The sequence below is a fragment of the Lepidochelys kempii genome, chromosome 4 (genome assembly GCF_965140285.1).
Source record: "Lepidochelys kempii isolate rLepKem1 chromosome 4, rLepKem1.hap1, whole genome shotgun sequence".
In the NCBI taxonomy this organism is placed as follows: Eukaryota; Metazoa; Chordata; order Testudines; family Cheloniidae; genus Lepidochelys; species Lepidochelys kempii.
Window position 1 is genome coordinate 119,464,563 of NC_136383.1, and position 23,203 is coordinate 119,487,765.

The window sequence follows — 23,203 nt, forward strand, 5'->3', positions numbered from 1 at the left end:
AGACAAAGCCTTATACAGCAAAAATGGAGGCCCTAAGTTTCTGCCCCAGAGAGGCAGCTGGACGTGTCTCATGCCTAAGCCCCAGCATGATTCTCAAACCAAGTGAAAATAGGTGTTGCCTGGCCTACCTTGCCTGCGGGGCCTTATCCAATAGGCATCCTTTGAGCATGCCTAACTGCACACACAATGGTTGGGGGGAGGGAAGGAGGTCACCTTCCTTACTATCTTTAGTCCAGTTATTCGGGTAGTCCCCTAGGATGCGGGAGATCCCAGTTCAGTTCCTCCTCTCCCTAATGAGAAGGGATTTGAACGGGGTTCCCCTGCTCTCAGATAAGAGCCCCTGCAGGGTCTGATCCATTGCCTGGTGATGCAATACCTATGTCTCTGCTGATTTAGGCCCAAGTGCTCTTTCATCCCATTGTACACCCACACAGAGAGGGGGCAGATCCTCAGCTGGTGTAGACTATCATAGCTCCATTGAAGGGAACAGAGCTAATAATCACCAGCTGAGGATCTGCTTCAGGGACTCGACATAATCAGATTTATATGAATTTGAATCCTTTTGGTTTGTGAGATAACGCTACCCTGATCTCTACTCAGAGACCCATGGCCAACTCGTTTATTAACTTGATCTTGGATTAACTCCTTTTGAGTTAACAGAAAGCAATCTTGAATTACTGTTACAATGAAAAGAAAAGGAGGACTTGTGGCACCTTAGAGACTAACAAATTTATTTGAGCATAAGCTACAACTCACCTCATCGGATGCATTCCTGTAGCTCACGAAAGCTTATGCTCAAATAAATTTGTTAGTCTCTAAGGTGCCACAAGTCCTCCTTTTCTTTTTGCAGATACAGACTAACACAGCTACTACTCTGAAACCTGTTACAATGAAAGTTTGAGTTAATCAAACTGCTGTTAGGTAAACTGTTTAAAAACAAAAGTTACCGCCGGGGCCCACCCCCCTCAAACACACATCAATTTTGGTCTTTGTTCCCCATCTTATGATCTCACCTTCTCTCCTCATCCACCAGCCTACAGGCTGCTGAGGATCTTGTTCTTGCAATCAGCTCTTTTATATTGTGTTTCAAACCTGAACAGTGAGGGAGGACCCTCCCAATGTAATCCCAGATATGAGTAGAAGGAGGGGGGAATTCAAGCCATGATGATTGAGGGGAAGAGATAGATGGGAAAGGCATAAAAATCAGCTTGCAGTGAGCCATAAAAATGCCAGAAATTAATCTGCATGCAAAAATGGGCAGAACCTACTGGGTGAAAATCTGAAAAGCCTGAGTTCCACTAAAATCAGGCCCATGGAGTGCCCACTTGGTGGTGTAGACAGAGGAAGTTCTCTGCTACCTCCTACTGCAACCTACTCACAGCTTACCAGAAGGTTGCATACTTGTTCATGTGGGCTGACATCCTGTGTTATCATGCGGCTGGAGGTGGGGGACTGGTTGGAGTGGAGCGTGGGACCCAGCTGGGAGGGAAGGAGGCAAGGGGGCTGGCTGAGTGTATACCCTGGCCTACGTAAACGACGAATGAGCAAGTGACCCTTTAGTTTACCAATAATGGTTTCACTCTTCTCTTTTCCCACTTCTCTCTCTTCTCTATTTTTAACCCCTTAGCATCTCTTTCCCCACAACCTGATCCTCTTAGAATGATGCCACAGCACAGCTTTGCAGTTGTGGGTGATAATGTTTTGGAAGAGGAGTGGGCGGTAGAATTTCTGGGTGCCATCCTTCAGACACACAGGAGAGTTAGCAGCCTGGCATTGGTGCAGTGAAGATGCTGAGGAGCTGGCTTTAGAAGAGAAACAGAAAGTAACAGGCAATGGAAAAGAGCTTGAGCTGAAGCAGAAAAATAAACAAACTATTTTTCTGACACTCAGGCAATAAAAAAAAGGGCAAGTCCATGGGGTGGTGAACTGGGCAGAAAGTCAGAGCCTCAAACCAAAGGATACAGGTTAGACTGATCTGAAGCAAGGAGGAAAACAAGATCAGAATCCTGCAATGAATGATGCAAGTGTGTAACTTCATGACATGGTAGCTCCATGGAGCTCAATGAGATGATGCATTTGAGTAAATTAATGCTCATATGTAAGCATTTGGAGAACTCGGGCCTTTTGTGTTTTTTAAAAATTCCATGACTTTCTTTACATCTTGGGATTTGTGTGTGGATGTGACTGTAAACAACTGGACCTGTTTCACGGAAAGCTGCCAAGTTAAAAATGGGGCACATGGGGGAACTCTCTTTAGTAGTGAAAATTCATAATTGTGTAATAATAGCTGCCGATAAATCAGTACAGAACCATTTGCAATAAACTGCTGAGAAATAACAAGGCACAAATAATGCAGCCCAGACACGCGTGAGCGATCGGCGTTCAGGGAATGGCATAAAGTGAAAGAACGGTCACTTATCAATACCACCACAGCAGCCCGACATGCTCCTTGGGAAAGGCCCCTGCAATATAATGCACAACCATCAGCGTGAAATAATTAAAAACGCGGTACAGAAATGACCCTCTGCTGTCCAGCCAGCCAGAAACGCAACAACAAAGAGGGAAGAGTAAACTACACACTGAACAACCTGTCAAGGTTTTATTAGAGAACCCTTTATATATATGGATTACGACCCACGAGGGACCCTTTCAGCGGGGAATGACTATCACACTTCACCGCCCCAGGGCCACCACCTGGCCTGTCTCCCTCCCCGGCTGTGGGTGAGGAGAAGGGGCCCGTGAATGGGACCCTGGGAAGCGAGGGAATCAGACACTGGCACAGAGGAGAGCTCGCCATGGCCCTATGCGCGGATCAGCTGCTTCTGCTGTTGCCTTTGGCTTCTCCCCTTCGCTGCCAGGCTGGCTCTGGGGTGAACCCCCCCAGGACGCAGCCACCGGGAAGGGGGCAGCCACCGGGACCCCCACCGGGGCGGAGCGTCCGTCACTCCTTCACTTACCGGCCGCCGCCCCAGCCTGCCTCGCCGCAGGAACTGACGGAACAAGCCTCCGCCTCGCCCGCCTCCGCCCCGCCGCCCGTGACACGCTCGCTCCGCGACGCCGGCCGGGCCGGGGCCGGGGCCGGGGCCGGGCACATGGGGCTGCTGGCGGGGGCGATCGCGCTGCGGGACAGCGCCGCGCTGCTGCCCCGGGGCTTCTGGGCCGCCGTCAGCGTCTGGCTGGAGAAACCCCAGGTGGTGAACAAGAGACTGAGCGGCTCCCGCATCGAGGCGGAGAGGAGAGTCCCCGCCCCGGCGGTGGCTGGGCGCAGGGCCGGGCCGGGCCGGGGGACGGGGGCAGCGGAGGGGAGGGGGGTGACTGGGGGTGGGGGGAAGGGGCCCGGGGATGGGAGTGGGGGGAGGGGGGTGACTGGGGGTGGGGGGAAGGGGCCCGGGGATGGGAGTGGGGGGAGGGGGGTGACTGGGGGTGGGGGGAAGGGGCCCGGGGATGGGAGTGGGGGGAGGGGGGTGACTGGGGGTGGGGGGAAGGGGCCCGGGGATGGGAGTGGGGGGAGGGGGGTGACTGGGGATGGGGGGAAGGGGCCCAGGGCAGAGGAGGGGAGGGGGGTGACTGGGGATGGGGGGAAGTGGACAGGGGATGGGAGTGGGGGGAGGGGGGTGACTGGGGATGGGGGGAAGGGGCCCAGGGCAGAGGAGGGGAGGGGGGTGACTGGGGATGGGGGGAAGTGGACAGGGGATGGGAGTGGGGGGAGGGGGGTGACTGGGGATGGGGGGAAGGGGCCCAGGGCAGAGGAGGGGAGGGGGGTGACTGGGGATGGGGGGAAGGGGCCCAGGGCAGAGGAGGGGAGGGGGGTGACTGGGGATGGGGGGAAGTGGACAGGGGATGGGAGTGGGGGGAGGGGGGTGACTGGGGATGGGGGGAAGGGGCCCAGGGCAGAGGAGGGGAGGGGGGTGACTGGGGATGGGGGGAAGTGGACAGGGGATGGGAGTGGGGGGAGGGGGGTGACTGGGGATGGGGGGAAGGGGCCCAGGGCAGAGGAGGGGAGGGGGGTGACTGGGGATGGGGGGAAGGGGCCCGGGGTACAGGAGGGGAGGGGGATGACTAGGGATGGGGGGAAGGGGACAGGGGATGGGAGTGGGGGGAGGGGGATGACTAGGGATGGGGGGAAGGGGACTGGGGCAGAGGAGGGGAGAGGGGTGACTGGGGATGGGAGGGAGGGGAGAGGGGATGGGGATGGGGGGAAGGGGACAGGGGATGGGAGTGGGGGGAGAGGGATGACTGGGGATGGGGGGAAGGGGACCGGGGCAGATGAGGGGAGAGGGGTGACTGGGGATGGGAGGAAGGGGACAGGGGATGGGGATGGGGGGAGGGGGATGACTGGGGATGGGGGAAAGGGGACCGGGGCAGAGGAGGGGAGGGGGGTGACTAGGGATTGGGGGAAGGGGACAGGGGACAGGAATGGGGGGAGGGGGATGAATGGGGATGCTGGGAAGGGGACAAAGGCAGAGGATGGGAGGGGAATAACTGGGGACTGGGGGCAAGGGAGGGAAGAGGAGAGGCAAGTGACTGCTGGGGATGGGGCTGTCCCTCCTCACACAATGCTGGAAGCTCTCTGGAGTGATTTCTCTAGCATGATTGCTCAGGAGGATTGGGAAATGCCAGCCTTCATTAAAGAACTTGGGAAAGAGAATCAGCCTGAGACAGATGCTCTCAGCCTCGATGTGGTCCTCAGAACTCTGTTCCCTAAAAGTCACCTTCACCATTGTTCCACTGCACCAAGAAAAGAAATGGTCATAAAAGGTAATTTAACAAAGGGGATGAATGACAACACAGAGCCAGAGTTGTGGAAACTAGCTGGGGCTTTCATATGTGCAAATTTCAGCTGCCTCCTGGACCCATAGCAAGAGGGGATCATAGAATCATAGAAGACTGGGTTGGAAGAGACCTCAGGAGGTCATCCAGTCCCTTGCTCAAAGCAGGACCAACACCAACTAAATCATCCCAGCCAGGGCTTTGAAGCTGGGCCTCAAAAACCTCTAAGGAAGGAGATTCCACCACCTCCCTAGGTAACCCATTCTAGTGCTTCACCACCCTCCTAGTGAAATATCCAACTATCCAACAATACTATCCAACCTAGACCTCCCCCACTGCAACTTGAGACCATTGCTTCTTGTGCTGTCATCTGCCACCACTGAGAACAGCCTAGCTCCATCCTCTTTGGAACCCCAAAGCAAAGGATGATAGCAAAGGAATTAAGTCACCCTGGAAATTCCTGTGATGGTATCAAGGTCAACAGTGTCAGGTGAAAGGTAGTGAAAGGTATTTCCCACAGGTGCTAGCAGAGTGTGTCTGACTGTTTTGTCTTTAAACATATTAGTAAAATACTTCAGACACTACTTTTTTGCGGGGAGGGCAGTAGGAGAATTTGAAATGTGAACATCAACCTTTTAGATAAATGGGCTGAGGGGTTGTCTAGTTTCATTGCAATGACACTGTTTTTCCTCTCCAATGCACCTTCCCAATCTTAATTATCTTTCCTCATAATCTCACATTTCTTATGGGAGTGGATAAAGTAGTACCTACAATAAGAATACCTCCGATATCTTCCATTGAAATACTATTTTCAAAATACTGACCATCAATAGGCCTCTGTGAATCAAACGAACACATCCTTCAACCTACAGAAATATAGTAAAGCACTATGTAAATGCTAAAGATGGGATTTTCAAAAACACTTAACAGAGGCAGGCACCCAATTCACATGGAAAGTCAACAGGAGATTTTGAAAATTCCACCCTAAATATTTATTATTGAATTTGGTATGTCTGTTACCCTGATATTGGATCCAAGTGCACTTTTAAAGGACACTGACAGCCTCAAACTAGAATCCAGCCTTTAAAATACCATATTTTTTCAGCTCCTCTTCTAATCTTGAAAAACCTATTACCACCCAAAATGAAGCACTGAGAAAATTCCAGCTTCTACTAGATTTCTTCACAGCCTCATGCTTTACACTATTGCTAAATTTAGCCTGTCTGTTCCATTCTTGTGAACAAGGAGGATATTGAAAGAATGCTTGTCTATTTTAAGAAGAAAGTAGAAGTATGGTGGGGGGACTGGTTGGAGCTCCTACAGAAATAGGCCAAACAAAAACACAGCTGGCAGTGTAGGTGTAATGGTAGATTTACAAAGCTTGACAATAGCCTTTGAAAGTATAGAACTAAAAAAGGACATCTGCAGCTGTAGAACCTGACGTGGCTTGTAAGATTTTTCAAAGCAACTGGGGTCTCTCTGTCTCTTTCAAACTATCTTTTGCTTAATAATCCTGGTATTTAGGGTTGCCAATCCACCAGGATTGGCCAGGAGTCTCCAGGAATTAAAGATGAATCTTTAAAGGATGTCATATGATGAAATCTCCAGAAATACGTCCAACCAAAATTGGCAATCCTGCCTGGCATGGAATTTTAAGCTTTCCTGAACAGACACATATAGTAATGTGTTCTATGTACAGACCATCTTACTTTTTATGACCCTGATCCTGCAGTGTATCCATTCAGAGTGGATCTTTACACCTGTGTGTAATCCCATTGAAGAAATACGCAGGGTGTGGATTGAATTCTGATACTGGTCCTTGGAAAGGAACCTCAATCCAAAAGCGAGTAAAGTAACTGATCTAAGACACCAACACTGATAGCTGCCTTGAAATACTCAAATGTCTTGGAATTCTTACTCAGTACCTTTTCTGAAACCATTTACCGTGTGTATTGTACTTCTGAATAATTTTTTGAGGATGGAAAGAAAAATCACTTATCTCATGTTTTTATTAGTCAACAGCCCTGTGTCTGGTTGTTTTAAAACTTTCCCAGGGGATTCCATCCATACGGAATAGCTTGGTAGACATGTTACAAAAAAAGAAAAGAAAATGATTTCGGAACATTCAGTTTAGAATGGGTTTATATAGTCTCACATCAGATAGGGGACTGGGTAAAGATGGATTTTGTTTATTAAGGTCATGCTTACCAAATCCAGTGCTGTACAAAAGTGCAGTGCTATCTAAATGTGTTCATACTAGTCACATCCTTTTCCTGATCCTCCATTCCTGGTGCCCTGTGACTATGTTGTTGTGTTGGAATGTATGTTTTGATGAAAATAAATAGAAAAGGACAAACACATACTGACTTATTTTGTATTGCTGCCAACTGAAGGGTGTTGGAGAAATTCAACAGCAAAATATTTGCTAGAGGATACTTTTGTGGTTACCTTTATAAATTAATAATGCCAATGTAGACCAATAACAGCAGTGATAATTCTTTTATAGCAATGCCATATGGAACATATTAAGCAATTTAGGGTTATTTTATAGGAGGCTATATGGATATATTGAAGATGTGGGAGGTAAAATCAATAGCATGTGAGGACTAGTTTATGTCATGCTATTTATGGTTTGTGGCCCTCCTCTTTGTTTTTCCTTGATAGGAAGTTTAAATGAAATACTGTTTAAAGTTATGTAGGAGTTAACCTTGGTATGCACACAATTCATGTTAGAAAATGAGACTTGATAGCTAGATGGTGCAGGCATTTCAGGGCCTGATCCTTAGCTGGTGTAAGTCAACATAGGGAGGAGGGACAGCTCAGTGGTTTGAGCATTGGCTGCGGGGGAGGCAAGGCTCAGTGGTTTGAGCATTGGCCTGCTAAACCCAGGGTTGTGAGTTCAATCCTTGAGGGGGCCATTTACAGATCTGGGGCAGAAATTGGGGATTGGTCCTGCTTGGAGCAGGGGGTTGGACTAGATGACCTCCTGAGGTCCCTTCCAACCCTGATATTCTATGATTCTAACATAGCTCCATTGACTCTGTTTTGGGACCGTGTTCTACCTGACATCATTTGAAGATTATAAATGTCATTGGACCACTAAGATGGTGGTTGGGTTTTACTCAGTTTCCTTTTGTTTTAGAAAATAACACTAAGGAACTTGCTTTCTGCTATGCGAAGTCATCCAGAAGTATCATCTGGCTATTTGTGTGCTGTCTGCTTGTACCTAGAAGGTTGTGTTAAGAGCAAGGAGTGAGGTTTAAGAACACTAGGACATACCATTTGATGACAAAAAAGGGAAGTTAATTAAAGCTAGCCTTGTACAGTATATGTTAACAAGATTTCAATCAACAGCCAGATTATTTGACATCTCCCATCCTTGCATTAACAAGGAAAAATGGTGTGTGAAAGTTTTGTCCACCCTCGCCCACAAAAAGTACAGTTTGGGAGCTGTGTGGTTATGCTTCCTCAGTGCTATGTGTGTAATTAAGTGCCCAAGTGCTGCATTGTGCCTTTCAAACCTTTTTTTTTTTGGACACTGAGCTGAGTATTTATCTATCCTAAGTACATCTGCTGCTGCTGATTCATTTTACTGGTGAGGTTTTTGACTGCCTACCTTGCAAAGAATCTCAAAGATCGTTGTTTGCAATTAAACACAAGGAGGCAGTTGTGATTGCTACAGATGCAGAATACAGCAGCCCATTATACTGCACTTCGTCAGAAGGAAGTTATCTTCTGAGAGAAAGAAGAAATGCTAACTTAATGCAAAAACCAAACAAGGCTCCTGTACCTGAAATGTATGACAGATGCTGTTGGGGTTGGTATTCGAGGGGCAGATGGGAATATCTGGCTTTTACATTAATGTTTTATCATCACAAACAACAAACCAGTTATATATAAAATTGTATGTGATATCTATCCTTCCCCCTCCATTTATATGCCACTTGTCTTCTTAGACCCATATCCTTCAGACACTTGGCACATGCATAAGTTTGCTCATGTTCTCAGTAAGAGTATTGGAGCTAATAGGACTGGTCAGATGTGTCAGTATTTGTAAGATCAGGGCATTAGGTCAGAGGCTAAAAAGTAGATGGAAATGAGAGGAGAGAGCTCTCACTCCACTAGCCGAGAGGGAGTGGTCGTGTAGGGGAGCATTGCTTGCTGAAGTTGTGGAGAAGAGAGAGTGCTCTTCTCTGATTTTTGGTCCCTCGCTCTTACTTTAACCCTTGCCTTGCTCCACAGTCCTGAAAACACAACTTCAGCTGAAACCCTGCACTAGGCCAGCTCAGAGATCCAACGGGTTCCCTTTGGGGCAGGGCCTTGTCTTTATGTGGGGGATCTGGATATTACTACAGTTGAAATATAATAGTAGTATTTTTTCCAGTTTTGAACAGGTTAGTTCACAAAGTGGTTGATAGGTATCTTCCTGCTCTTTTGCATTACAACAGCTATGTACCACCCTTGGTAGTTGTATCTCCCTTAATTTGGAATTTACTTTCCAGGCTTCCAATTTTAAAGAGACAGTGAATTGCAATGTTATAGTGGTAAATGACTTTCAGTAATAGATATCTGGCCACATATTGATTATACCACATGGTCCCTTAGAAGTCAACTAACATGTTTTTGAGTTAAGCACACATGCAAGTCTCTGCAGGGTCAGGGCCTTAGAAATGCTGCAAAACTGCAAACTGTATAAAGAATCAACAGTTTTAGATGGCAGAGCTGTTTCTTATACTACACCTCTCCTGAGCATTAGGTTCCTTTCTCTGCATCTAAATACAGCTTGCTTCACTAAGTTGTGCTCTGGTATAAGCAGCAAAATATTAGCTTCTTATTTTGCGTGGCTTAGAATTACCCACGTTTCTACACAACATAATAGTTTGAGCCAGTAATATTCCACAGTTTACAAAACTTTTCAGATACCTTTAATGGGACTGTGACCTTTCTACCATTGGAGGAAAATGATGAAGGAAAATATCAGGTTAAGAAGTGCAACATTTATCAAATTCGACTTACACACGCTAAAGATGATGAATGGTGAGTGCTGGGGAGAGAAAGGGTAAGCAAACCTCTGCATTGGCGTAAGATGACACCCTCCTCTTCTATAATGTGTCTGGATGGCTTGATTTGTGTTATATAAGGCCTGATTCATGTGATAGGGTCCCCTGCTCCTTATTTAAGCTATGATCGTCCTATGGTAGTATGTGCACACCTGCATCCATTCACTTGATCTAAAATTGTTAGCTCACTGTTCTCAGAGACCTGAACTGAGTGCATCATCTTAGGGTATGCCTATACTACCCGCTGGATCGGAAGGCAGCGATCGATCACGTTATTCACGTAGCTGAAGTTAGATAACTTAGATCGATTTCCACCCACCCCCAGTTTAGACCAGGCCTTAGTTAGGGCTTGATCCTGCTCCTTTGAAGGCAATGGGAATTTCACACTGACTTTAATGGGGGAAAGATCGACCCCTCAGATCCTTATTGAATGAATCATTCTGTGGATCACAGTCTCATCTTGCCGTAATAGAAAAGTAACCTTTTCATTTAATCAATTCTGCTTTCTTTTTATAATTGCTAGATGACAGTACTGAAGTGGAATTAGCTAGATATTAAATGTTTCTTGGTTAATTGAAAAATCCCAAATTTGTATCTGTACAACTAAGCCTGTTCCAGTTTTGCATGGATAGGATTATGAATTGTTCCATCTGACTTCCTTAAAAATGTTTATAATTTGGTCACAGTCACTTCTGAAGTCTACTCAGAGTAAAGTTAAGCACTTGTGTGTTTGCAGTATCAGGGTCAAAGTTGGAGATTTCTCCAAGTTGGGACATGGTACTTTAAAATCATGAAAATTAGACTTGGGGAATGCCTGACTGATCACCCAAAGCACAGTCCTGCAAGGTACTGAGCACTCTAGTTCTGATCCCACAAAGCACTTAAACACACACTTAGCATTTAAGTGTGTGAGTAGTCCCGTTGACTACTCACATGTTTAAGTGCTTTGCTGGATCAGGGCCAGAGAGCTGAGTCATCGTGCAGTGTCAAGTTCCTAGTCTACACCTCGGCCAGTGCTGCAGTGTATACCCATGTGTAATGTCTGGTTTAGCTTTAAATGCCTTAAACAATGGGAATTCTATCACATATTCTGGGAGACTCTTCTACTGCCTGACAGAATTCATTGCTGAGATGTTTTTTCTTTTACTCACTCTGTTTTCTGTTATTTTCATGTATTACCTAGTTGTTTCTTATTCTGTCCCTTGCACCTCCCTGAATATCTCATTTTCCTCTTGGATCTTTATACCCTTCACATAGTTGTGTAATGTTATCAAATCTCCTGCATAGGCCCCAACCCGGTTAACAGTTATGTGATTAACATGATGCACATGAATACTCCTGTTGAAGACAATGGGGCAACTGAAGTGAGCAAAGTTATGTGTGTACTTAAGTGTTTGCAGGATTGGCGTCCTAGTCTCCAGATAGCCAAGCTATAAATATCAATTCTTCTGATCTTTCCTAGTATGTCAGTTCCTTTCTTCAATGCACAGAGTGGGATTTTCAAAAGCACTCATCATTGGGAGCCACTAACTACAATGGGAGCAGTTAGGCCAATGCTGAGTGCTTTTGAAAATCCGGCCTTATGATGTATGCAAAAGATAAAAGTAATAAAGCTTGTGTTTAGTGGCTTCTGCTGTTTTTTTCTCTTGACCGAGCCTTTCGTTCAATCATTGACATACACTGTATTTATTCAGATTTCTTATATTTTTAAAGGTCTGTATCTGTTTTAACTTCATCTCCAGAAAACTGGGTCGCAGATGGAATTGTATACCCCAAAACAACGTGGCTTGGAAGTGAACTGTTGTCCAAACTGGCCAAATGGTCCACAGAGAAAAAGCAGAGTGAGTTTAAAAGTACACTCTCGCTCATTTCTGTGGCTAAATACAGCAGGGTTTATCAAGAGCTAAAAGAAAAATACAAAGAAATGGTAAAGGTAAGTGTGGCAATAAAATCTAGAGTCCCATTCTCTCATAGTGTTTTCTGCTTCCTAGTGAGACTGGGGTCTTAGTTAAAAAAGAAGAAATCTATTTGAAAATCATTAAATTAAAATTTGTTCTTGATTTTAAAGTTCCCTGTGTATGTGAAGAGAGTTCAGTGTTATTACATAGTGTTGGTGGTAGTTATGAGTCAAATTGAAATCTGCATTATTAATTCGTAACTGGGAGAAAATGAAGAGCAAGATCGCATCTGAGGTGCAGAGCCTTGGTGTGCTGCCGATAATATTTTCAAAAGCATCTGAGTGACTTAGGAGCCTACGTCCCATTTTTCAAAAGTGACTTATGCACTTAGGAGCCTAAATCTCACTGAAAGCCATTGTTGCTTTAGGTGTTTAAATACCTCTAACAGCCTGGCTCTAAGTGACTTGGGAAAATGGGACTTAAGATCTTAAGTGACTTTGGCACTTTTAAAAATTTTACCCTCAGTGGCTTGCTTTAGGCCTCTGCTGCCAATATTTTACCATCAGGTTTCCTAAAAATTTCCACCCTAGGCTTTGATAAATCCTGTGTGCATTCACATGTGTGGGAATGTTTGCTTGCCAAGCATTTGCTCTTCAAGAATTATTTTTTGAGCTCCAGGGATCCTTCATCTCTATTGAGGGTGAATTCCCCCCAAGCCAGGGAAACCATCTCAACTGTCCCTTCAATCTGGGGGTGGCATTTTAACAAGACTTTCCTTTCTGTGTCAGCCTATTGTTGTGGTTGGTGCATAGTATATATGTAGCTGCCCACTTCATGCTCCTTTCAAGGGAGTCACTGCCTTCAGCCGGCCCAACAATGCTAGGTAGGCTTGACATTGTGTACTGCCATCTCAATATCCTAGACCACCAGTTCCTCGCTGGTTCCCTTGAAGTCAGTGTGGTGAGAATTAACAGGGGCTTGAAACACACTGTCCCTGGCCGACAGCTCTGAAATGGACCTCTGATTGGGACCAGTTGGGTCAGAGAGATTCTCCTATGGCATTTGTGTACGAGAGGAGAGCTTTAGCACCCCATTTCCCATCCAGTTCCCTCGAATGATATGTTTTGTTCTATCCCAAATCCTTTGCTTCCAGTGCTTTTCTCTTCCTTCCCTGGTTCTGCACAGGTGTTAGTCCAGCTCTAGAAAACAGGATACAGGTACAGTAGGGCTGTGATTCACCTTACTTCCTGGCTCCCCAAGTAGCTCTCCTTTGATGAGTGACAGGGCAGACCTAGTTCCCTCTTCTCACTCACTTAGGGCCTGATCCAAAGCCTATTGAAGTCAATGGGAGTCTTTCCATTGACTTCAGTAGACTTTTAATCAGGCTTTAGGCACCGGAGTCTGATTCTGTGAGGTGCAGAGTGCCCTCTATTCCCACTGAAGTTAAATGACTTCACCCAGAACTTTGAAAGATTAAGCTATGAGTCAGTCATCCCAAGGATCAGTCAGCCCAGTACACAACCAGTGGATGCGGTCTTCTGGGCCGTGTCAGCTCCATGAACTGTGGCCAGGATTGGTCACTACGCTGCCAAAGATTCAACAAATCCTTTTATGAACAAGTGGTGTAAAAATGTTACAGGGATATTATCTTCCCCATGGGAGAAATATCAGTATAAATAAGAGGGGGCTGGTCTTGTGGCCAAGACCTCTGACTCATGAGATCTGGCTTTAGTTCACGGCTTTGCAATAAGCAAATCACTTAGTCTTTCTGTGCCTCAGTTCCCCATCAGTAAAGAGGGTATAATGCTTATTTTCTCCTCCCCTTTGTCTGTCTTTTTTATTTAGATTGTAAGCTCAAGATTCCATTATACTAAGTTCATTTCCTGCTGTGACCTATAGGCACCTAAATTCCCTCTAAGGTGCGTGGCCGTGCAGCAGGCTATCAAGGGCCATGCAGGTAGGGAGAGGCACCTCTCCCCTGGCCCCTGGCTGCTGTGGTGAGACAGGGCTGGGGGAGTCCTTTCTCTCCCCACCACAGCGCCGGCAGCCTGCACCCAAACTCCTCATCCTGGCCCCACCCCAGAGCCCACACCTCCAGCCAGAGCTCTCACCCTCCCGTACCCCAATGCTGTGGCCCAGCCCTAAGCCCCCTCCTGCATCCTGAACCCCTCATCCCCAGCCCCACTCCAGAGCCTGTGCCCCCAGCCAGAACTCTCATCCCACCACACCCCAACCCTCTTCCCTAGCCCTGAGCCCCCCTCCTGCACCCCAGACCCTTCATCTCCAGCCCCACAGCCAGAGCCCACATTCCCCTGCACCCCAACCCTCTACCCTAGCCCTGAGCTCCCTCCCACATTCCGAACCCCTCGGCCCCACCCCCGCCACACATCACTTCCATATTGGTGCACGTAACAACATTAATTCCGCACATGGATGTAAAAAATTAGAGGGAACATTGATAGGCACTGCTGTAATACAAATAATAATCTTTCCAGTGGCAGACGTAACCATACCAATGGAGGTGAATTTTCCTGAGTCACATAATAAGCACCTGCAATGTACTAGAGAACATGTGGTGGGCTTTGTTCCATGTGATTTGCACATCTGGAACCATAACTGGTCCTGAAACTTAGCTTGACTGAATGACTGCAGATGTTCTCTATCCTAGTGTGTGTACACAAGTTAGTTTATTGTGTGACTCACAAAAATTTACGCAGTCTTTCATATTCCTTATCATGGGGCAAGATTTTTTTTTAATTAATTGGAAGGTTAGAATTCCATAATGTTCAGTGATAGGTTAAAGATGGGGTGACTATCATAGACTATCAGAGTTGGAAGGGACCTCAGAAGATCATCTAGTCCAACCCCCTGCTCAAAGCAGGCACAATCCCCAATTTTTTTTTGCCCCAGATCCCTAAATGGCCCCCTCAAGGATTGAACTCACAACCCTGCGTTTAGAAGGGCAATGCTCAAACCACTGAGCTATCTCTCCCCAAGGCCAGTCTAGTTGAGCATGTTCTTTAAAGAGGTGTGGTTAAAATGATAACGCAATTGGTAATTTTACCTCTGTTTATCTGAAGGTGTGGCCTGAAGTAACAGATCCCGAAAAATTTGTATATGAAGATGTTGCCATTGCTACTTATCTGCTGGTAAGTGTCTGGTAATAGACTAGCAGAATTTTAAAAAAGACTAGATTACGATATCTGGGGTAGCAAAAATGGAATAGTGGTTAGAGCAATAGACTTGAGAGTAGAAATCTGTATTGTATTTCTGGTTCTAACACTGACTTCCTATCTAATCTGATATGAATTACTTCAGATGAGATTTTCAAAGCAGTCTAGGAGAAGATGTAGGTGCTTTTGAAAAATTCACCCTTAAGTCCCATTTTCAAAAGAAACTCAGGGCCAGATTTTCAAAAGTATTTAGGCATCTAAAAATGCAAATTGGTGTCTACTTGGATTTATCTGGATCTTAAATACCTTTGAAAATCTGGCCTTTTAGGCTCCTTAGTCACTGAGGCATTTACGTTTTCAGAGGAAGTCTAAATGCCTTAGATTGCTCTGAAAATTTCAGTCATAACCTCTGTGATTCAGCTTCTTCATCTGTAAAATAAAATATTAGTGAAGATACTCCCGCATGGACCGTGCTTTATAATGCAATATGATTGCTTACAATTTTATTTTCAAAGGTAACATTTGTAGATGGATACCAATATTAGGATAATACAGTCACATTCTTTAGGGGTAAGATGATCACATCTTGTGGAATATTCTTAACAGTTTTTTGTTTTTGTTTTTAAATGTACTTTGTGACAATGGCTGTAAGTTTAACCTGTTGTGTTCCTTGAGATAATGTATGTCCTATGAAGTGACAGTAATTCTTTTAGTAACAGTTGTTAAAATGATTGTTATTGGTTACAAAAGCTACTCTGACATTACCCAGGGTACAATCTGGACTGTCGAACAGCTGTGTCCTCTCAATTCTCCAACCTGGGGTGCCTTTTACACTGATTTGCTGTGTGCCTTTTACACTGATTTGCTGTGAGAGCCACCACTCCTGGTTTGCTCACAGACAGCTTCCAGCATGTAAATTATTCCCAGCTCTATAGTGGCCATAGCCAGCCACGCCTGAATTATACTGCAGCGTAACACTAGAAAATTCCTCGTCCCAAACTTGTCCCCAGAAATGTGAATGTTATACTGCCCAGACTGCTCTTTCCTTCTGGACAATATAAGCTCATAGAAAGTCCATAGTCTCATAGAAAGTAAGCTTAGGAGGTTTTCATGTCAAGGTTCCTTCCCCACTCTGAACTCTAGGGTACAGATGTGGGGACCTGCATGAAAACCTCCTAAGCTTACTTTTACCAGCTTAGGTTAAAACTTCCCCAAGGTACAAACTATTTTACCCTTTGCCCTTGGACTTCCACTGCCACCACCAAACTTTATCTGGGTTCCTGAGAAAACGTTGTTCGGAAACGTCTTTCCCCCCCAAAATCCTCCCAACCCTTGCACCCCACTTCCTGGGGAAGGTTTGGTAAAAATCCTCACCAATTTGCATAGGTGACCACAGACCCAAACCCTTGGATCTTAGAACAATGAAAAAGCATTCAGTTTTCTTACAAGAAGACTTTTAATAGAAGAAAAAGTAAAAAGAATCACCTCTGTAAAATCAGGATGGTAAATACCTTACAGGGTAATTAGATTCAAAACATAGAGAATCCCTCTAGGCAAAACCTTAAGTTACAAAAAAGACACACAGACAGGAATATTCATTCTATTCAGCACAGCTATTTTCTCAGCCATTTAAATAAATCATAATCTAACGCATATCTAGCTAGATTACTTACTAAATTCTAAGACTCCATTCCTGTTCTGTCCCCGGCAAAAGCATCACACAGACAGACACAGACCCTTTGTTTTTCTCCCTCCTCCCAGCTTTTGAAAGTATCTTGTCTCCTCATTGGCCATTTTGGTCAGGTGCCAGCGAGGTTACCTTTAGCTTCTTAACCCTTTACAGGTGAAGGGATTTTTCCTCTGGCCAGGAGGGATTTTAAAGGTGATTACCCTTCCCTTTATATTTATGACACCCCCTGTGACTGGAAGGGCCTCCCTAACCTTGTTTGCCACATGACCTTGCTCTCCTCCTTCAGCACTTGTTTCACTCTCCTGATCTGTCAATCTTGTAACCCTTGTCCTCCTTGAGCCACTTTTATTATCCCTAGTCCTGTTATATCTCATTTAGGTAGTTAAGCTGATCGGGGCAGGACGTGTCCCTACTACATTGGCCCAGAAAGAAACATTTATCCTTATGGCATTAGGCAAATAATAAGTAATTTATGTTTATAAATTAATTGCTCTGAGATCATCCAATGAAAAGTGCTTTCTAAGTAAGGTCCCGTGTGCAATATGGCGAATAAAGACCTATGTTATGTGACAAGGCCAGCTCTGACATACGCGACTGAGCTGCACTGTGCTGCAGCAAACTCAGCATCCTGCAGCAACGCTAGGAGACTAGGAATTGTTCGACATATTTCATTTAGTATTATTAAATAATGCTAGCAATGCCCCCACTGTATGAAAATAATATACAAGCAGTGCATATGATTTATTTGCACTGTGGCAGAAGGATTCCACTTCTATGAGGCTTAGGAGCTGCCCAGCAGAGTGCATGGTTGGCAGAGGTGTGCGGTTGCATGAGGGACAGAAGAAGTCAAAGTGTGGTTTGTGTTAAGGGAAGTAGGTAGAGGTTTCCCATTCTCTCTCCTAAGTTGTGCGGGAGTTTTACTCCATTTGCGTAGGGCTTGTGAGTGCCTCATGGTAGCCACTCTCCTCAACTACACAACTTCCAAGATGCACAGAATTCTAGCTGTAGCTCACGAAAGCCTATGCTCAAATAAATTGGTTAGTCTCTAAGGTGCCACAAGTACTCCTTTTCTTTTTGCGAATACTGACTAACACGGCTGTTACTCTGAAACCTGTCAAGACAGTGCTCCATTGAAGGCAGCAGTGGATTAGGCACCATTTGGGTATCACTGGATTCTACCCCCAGCACTGCCACTGGACTGATATGTGACTGTGACCTGGTTATTTTGCCTGATTGTACCCCAGTCTCCACACTCATGAAAGGTAGCATCTTAGAAATCTATAGGTAAAAGCAATAAATTAAGGTCTAAGTAGTAATACTATCATTCAGACTTTTCTGCCCACCACCTATGGGGAAAATGGATCAGTAGGGCAGATTGCTTCTGAATCACAAATAATCTACTTTCACTACTTCCCATTGTGTGCCTTAAAGGGCATCAGGAAAGACACAAACAAAATACCCCTGTGGAAAAGGGAGGCAAAATGGTATATGCACTAGCTGAGGGGTTGGAAGACGGCCATTTTTGTTGATTTATGTGGCACAAACCAAGATTTTTTATCACCTGTCGTGTGATCCCACAATTGTGTTATTTCTGTCTAACGTATTTACATGGGCCCCCTTGCCATAGTATCTCAGCCCCTCACGCTCTTTAATGTATTTATGCTTGCAACAGCCCTGTGAGGTAGGCAAGTGCTGTGATCCGCATTTTAGAGATGGGAAACTGAGGCACTAAGTGACTTGTCCAGTGGTACACAGGAAGTCAGTGGAAGAGCAGGGCACTATTTAGAAAAACTGGACGTGCACAAGTCCATGGGGCCGGATGAGTTGCATCCGAGAGTGCTAAAGGAACTGGCGGCTGTGATTGCAGAGCCATTGGCCATTATCTTTGAAAACTCGTGGCGAACGGGGGAAGTCCTGGATGACTGGAAAAAGGCTAATGTAGTGCCAATCTTTAAAAAAGGGAAGAAGGAGGATCCTGGGAACTACAGGCCAGTCAGCCTCACTTCAGTCCCCGGAAAAATCATGGAGCAGGTCCTCAAAGAATCAATTCTGAAGCACTTACATGAGAGGAAAGTGATCAGGAACAGTCAGCATGGATTCACCAAGGGAAGGTCATGCCTGACTAATCTAATCGCCTTCTATGATGAGATTACTGGTTCTGTGGATGAAGGGAAAGCAGTGGATGTATTGTATCTTGACTTTAGCAAAGCTTTTGACACGGTCTCCCACAGTATTCTTGTCAGCAAGTTAAAGAAGTATGGGCTGGATGAATGCACTATAAGGTGGGTAGAAAGTTGGCTAGATTGTCGGGCTCAACGGGTAGTGATCAATGGCTCCATGTCTCGTTGGCAGCCGGTGTCAAGTGGAGTGCCCCAGGGGTCGGTCCTGGGGCCGGTTTTGTTCAATATCTTCATAAATGATCTGGAGGATGGTGTGGATTGCACTCTCGGCAAATTTGAGGATGATACTAAACTGGGAGGAGTGGTAGATACGCTGGAGGGCAGGGATAGGATACAGAGGGACCTAGACAAATTGGAGGATGGGGCCAAAAGAATCTGATGAGGTTCAATAAGGATAAGTGCAGGGTCCTGCACTTAGGACGGAAGAACCCAATGCACAGCTACAGACTAGGGACCGAATGGCTAGGCAGCAGTTCTGCGGAAAAGGACCTAGGGGTGACAGTGGACGAGAAGCTGGATATGAGCCAGCAGTGTGCCCTTGTTTCCAAGAAGGCCAATGGCATTTTGGGATGTATAAGTAGAGGCATAGCGAGCAGATCGAGGGACGTGATCGTCCCCCTCTATTCGACATTGGTGAGGCCTCATCTGGAGTACTGTGTCCAGTTTTGGGCCCCACACTACAAGAAGGATGTGGATAAATTGGAGAGAGTCCAGCGGAGGGCAACAAAAATGATTAGGGGTCTGGAACGCATGAGTTATGAGGAGAGGCTGAGGGAATTGGGATTGTTTAGTCTGCAGAAGAGAAGAATGAGGGGGGATTTGATAGCTGCTTTCAACTACCTGAGAGGTAGTTCCAGAGAGGATGGTTCTAGACTATTCTCAGTGGTGGAAGAGGACAGGACAAGGAGTAATGGTCTCAAGTTGCAGTGGGGGAGGTTTAGGTTGGATATTAGGAAAAACTTTTTCACTAGGAGGGTGGTGAAACACTGGAATGCATTGCCTAGGGAGGTGGTGAAATCTCCTTCCTTAGAAGTTTTTAAGGTCAGGCTTGACAAAGCCCTGGCTGGGATGATTTAATTGGGGATGGGTCCTGCTTTTGAGCAGGGGGTTGGACTAGATGACCTCCTGAGGTCCCTTCCAACCCTGATATTCTATGATTCTGTGATTCTATGATTCTATTAAACCTAGATCTCCTGAGTCCCAGGCTAGCAGCTTAATCACTTAAAACTATTCTTCCTCTCCATCAGTGCACTTGGGCATGAACTTTTATTGTTAGCTTATGCAACCTCTCATTTAAACTTTTTGCTTGAAAATGTAGTATGTGCTTCCACTTGCAAACCCTTATTCATGTTGAGTAGTCTTTACTCACAGGAGAAGATCCACTGAAGTCCATATCTCGACTCATGTGAATAAGAGTTGCAGGAATGGGCCACAAATATTTTAGTCATTGAGAAAATGCTCTGAGAGATTAAAACTTGTTTTAATTTTTGTCTTTACTTAGATCCTTTGGGAAGAAGAGAGAGCAGAAAAAGGGTTGTCTAAGAAACAGTCTTTTGTAGACCTAGGATGCGGAAATGGTCTGCTGGTTCATATTCTGAGCAATGAAGGGGTAAATACAATTTTTTTTTTTTTTTTTTTTAACAAAAGTGGAGGTGTTCAGTATTCTGGTTCTCCTTTCCTTTATCTGGCATGTTTGATAGCTGGAATGCGCTTCATTAATATCATTAAAGCAAGGGTTTGAATCTCTGCAATTGTCAGGAAAAAAAAAAAAGAACTGATTACAAGCTTTTTGTTAGTATAAGTGGTTCTCTGTGAAATGAACTTGTTTCCTGCTCAAGGCTAATGTAGAGGAAAAGAAACAAAATGTAATTATGCAGCCTAATCATGCTATGGGTATAGAAAGATGGGAAATAACTTAAAATCAACAAAATCTTCAGGGTCCTGAAATGAAATCTTTTTTGTAATCTGTTATCTGCTAATCATCAAAGACACAGTGGGCCAGGGCTTTAAAATGGAGTTTGTTTGACTGCATCAAAAAAGGTAACTAGGTAATATAATGTGTACTAAATGTATCGTAGACTGTACTTTATGGCACAGCCTATGGGTTTAGTTGTTGCCTGTACTGCCTTTTTGGATTCTGGGGGAACACTTCTGGACTGACAGCACTCCACACCAACTTGATCCTTGGAAAGAAAACTAACTAGCTCTGGTTCACTGCAGGATTTATCCCTTAACAGTAGTGATTAAGCTGATTTCCTTGGAAGCTGGCCTTGTTACCCTGCCATTTAACCCAGCAGGAAGAAGCATAACAGCTGACATTTACTGACATTAAAGCACAAGATATTTTTCCTTACCATGACAAATGGTCATGTAATTGTGAAAAAGACTACCAGTACGTGGTGCTTGTGTGCATGGAGCATAACAAAATGTAGGTCCTCGAGTCTGATTTTTATCAGAAATGTTTGATGGAAATGAAAATGTTAAAGAAGAGTTCTATGTGATACAACAAAATCCCGTGACTTTCAGAGTCTGTCTGTTTAATCTCAGAACATTTTCTTCATCGTTTTTAAGAACTTTTTGAAAAGGAACTTAATAGTTATAAAAAATTTTTATAGGACTTTAGGCATTTAATGAAAAACGTTTTTAAATTTCATGGAAATGTTTATTTCATCCATCCAGTGTAACAGACTCAATCTGAAAGTCAAGTTGGTAATTTATTCCTTTTTTCTTAGCTTAGTGTGCAGGCATAGCACCTTATGGTGAGATCCTGTCAGATACATGATAAACAAGCTTGGGCAGAGTCAGTACTTGGATGGCAAAGGAACAGATTTGTGCTGTAGGTAGTGGTGTTTGGGAATGATTCAGTGGATGAGTGAGAGATGAGATAGCTAACCAAGATTCTGACTTGTTTATGCTCAGACAGAGAACCAGGGCATTTCCCAAACAGGCATCAACCATCATAGAATCATAGAATATCAGGGTTGGAAGGGACCTCAGGAGGTCATCTAGCCCAACCCCCTGCTCAAAGCAGGACCAATCCCCAATTAAATCATTATGTCCAGGTCCAGGTCCAAACTGGGTAATTATATTCTGACTACCTACATTTCCCCTGCTCTTTCCATTTGACACGATATTCCGGATCTAACTCCACCTGTCGCGCAGTGCTGCTGTGTTTCACAGAGGTGGCTGCATGTCAGTGTGGATCAAGTTATCCCTGTATTTGGTTTGTGTCTTGATTTGGCAAGTGTGTATGAAGTTTTTGAATGAAATACGTGCTTATAAATATAAGATATTATGTTTTATTTTTTAATCAATTATTAATCCAAATATTTCAGTACCCAGGTAGGGGAATTGATGTCAGAAGAAGAAAAATATGGGACATGTATGGACCACAAACACATTTAGAGGTATTGTAAAAATCAGACCTACAGTATCTTTATTTTTATTTATTCATCAGTCATTGCTTCAAATTATTTAATTTAACTTGAATATATGAGTACTGTTCTGTCAGCTGCAGGGTGATGGTTCAGCATAGTCATGTTTGTAGGTTGTTGACAAGGAAGGTTGGGGTTAGGATGTCTGTTTCTTATTGTATGCATGCATATGCTCAATTTCCCCCCAGTTCTCAGTTACAAGAACCAGCATGGGTAACCTCCCTGCCATCACCCTTCCCCGCCACGCACACAAAATAAATACAATCTTTGATCTTGAAAGATCAGAGCTTATATAGTAGTGGTGCAGCAACACCACATAGTGCTATCCTTAAGAAAATAGAAGTTCAAAAGCGTTTGGCTTATTCTTGAGAAGTTCATAATAGAATCACTCTGGAAATGATTCCAGCCACAATCCTCCTACAGTGCTGTATGCCATTTTGGAGCAGCATTATTGTTCGGTCCTAAAAGGAACAATCACCTGCTATGCTTATTTTGTAATAAGCCATCACAATAATAGCCTGCAGCAAACTGGACAGGAAAATGGGTCTGAAAGAGGGATTATCTTTCAAATTCCACATTAGCATTTTTATGAGAACAGAAACAACTAGAACACAGGAACATTCACTTTCAATCCAGCTGTGCATAGTCTTCTGTGTATCAAATCCTCATGTTGATTGATAGTTGCCTTGTTCCTTAGTTTCCTCGTTTTTTTTTCACTAAACTCCTGAAATTGACTTTTCCTATTTCCACTCTCTCAAAAGTACTCTAAGGTTTCCCCAGATTCAGCTGCTTTAAAAAAAAACAAATTCCCTATATAGTTGTGTTCTAGTTGAGGCTGTTGATTAACATATGTCAGAGTTCAGTATGACTTTTCCCCACACTGCTTAAAAAAACAGGAATTTCAAAGTCATAGAGTTGAAGGGTTGATATTAGCTTCAGTCAGGCCAGCAGAGTTTGTACAAGTCATTGAAGTTTAAGGTACTAATTTATTACATGCA

General features: G+C 44.6%; 2 protein-coding genes across 6 annotated transcripts in view; one reads left to right on the top strand and one right to left on the bottom strand.

Moving 5' to 3' along the window:
• Window positions 1-3,299, bottom strand: part of ACOX3 (acyl-CoA oxidase 3, pristanoyl) — a 65,079-nt gene extending 61,780 nt beyond the window's left edge. For 2 of the 4 annotated variants that reach the window (XM_073342625.2, XM_073342626.2), the window contains exon 1: window positions 2,958-3,298. The gene's annotated coding sequence lies outside the window, so the exon portion shown is untranslated. Of the gene's footprint in view, window positions 1-756; window positions 779-2,957 lie in introns of those variants that run through there. The other 2 variants (XR_012158736.2, XM_073342627.2) reach the window with 2 other exon arrangements.
• A 1,198-nt stretch (window positions 3,300-4,497) lies between these two features.
• TRMT44 (tRNA methyltransferase 44 homolog) overlaps window positions 4,498-23,203 on the top strand; it is a 33,412-nt gene continuing 14,706 nt past the window's right edge. For both annotated transcript variants that reach the window (XR_012158737.2, XM_073342629.1), the window contains exons 1-6: window positions 4,498-4,758; window positions 9,690-9,807; window positions 11,544-11,763; window positions 14,809-14,877; window positions 20,273-20,380; window positions 22,107-22,178. Coding sequence is in view for 1 of the 2 variants with exons in the window: in XM_073342629.1 (XP_073198730.1) it covers window positions 4,557-4,758; window positions 9,690-9,807; window positions 11,544-11,763; window positions 14,809-14,877; window positions 20,273-20,380; window positions 22,107-22,178 (789 nt within the window). In the remaining variant the exon portion in view is untranslated. The remainder of the gene's footprint in view (window positions 4,759-9,689; window positions 9,808-11,543; window positions 11,764-14,808; window positions 14,878-20,272; window positions 20,381-22,106; window positions 22,179-23,203) is intronic.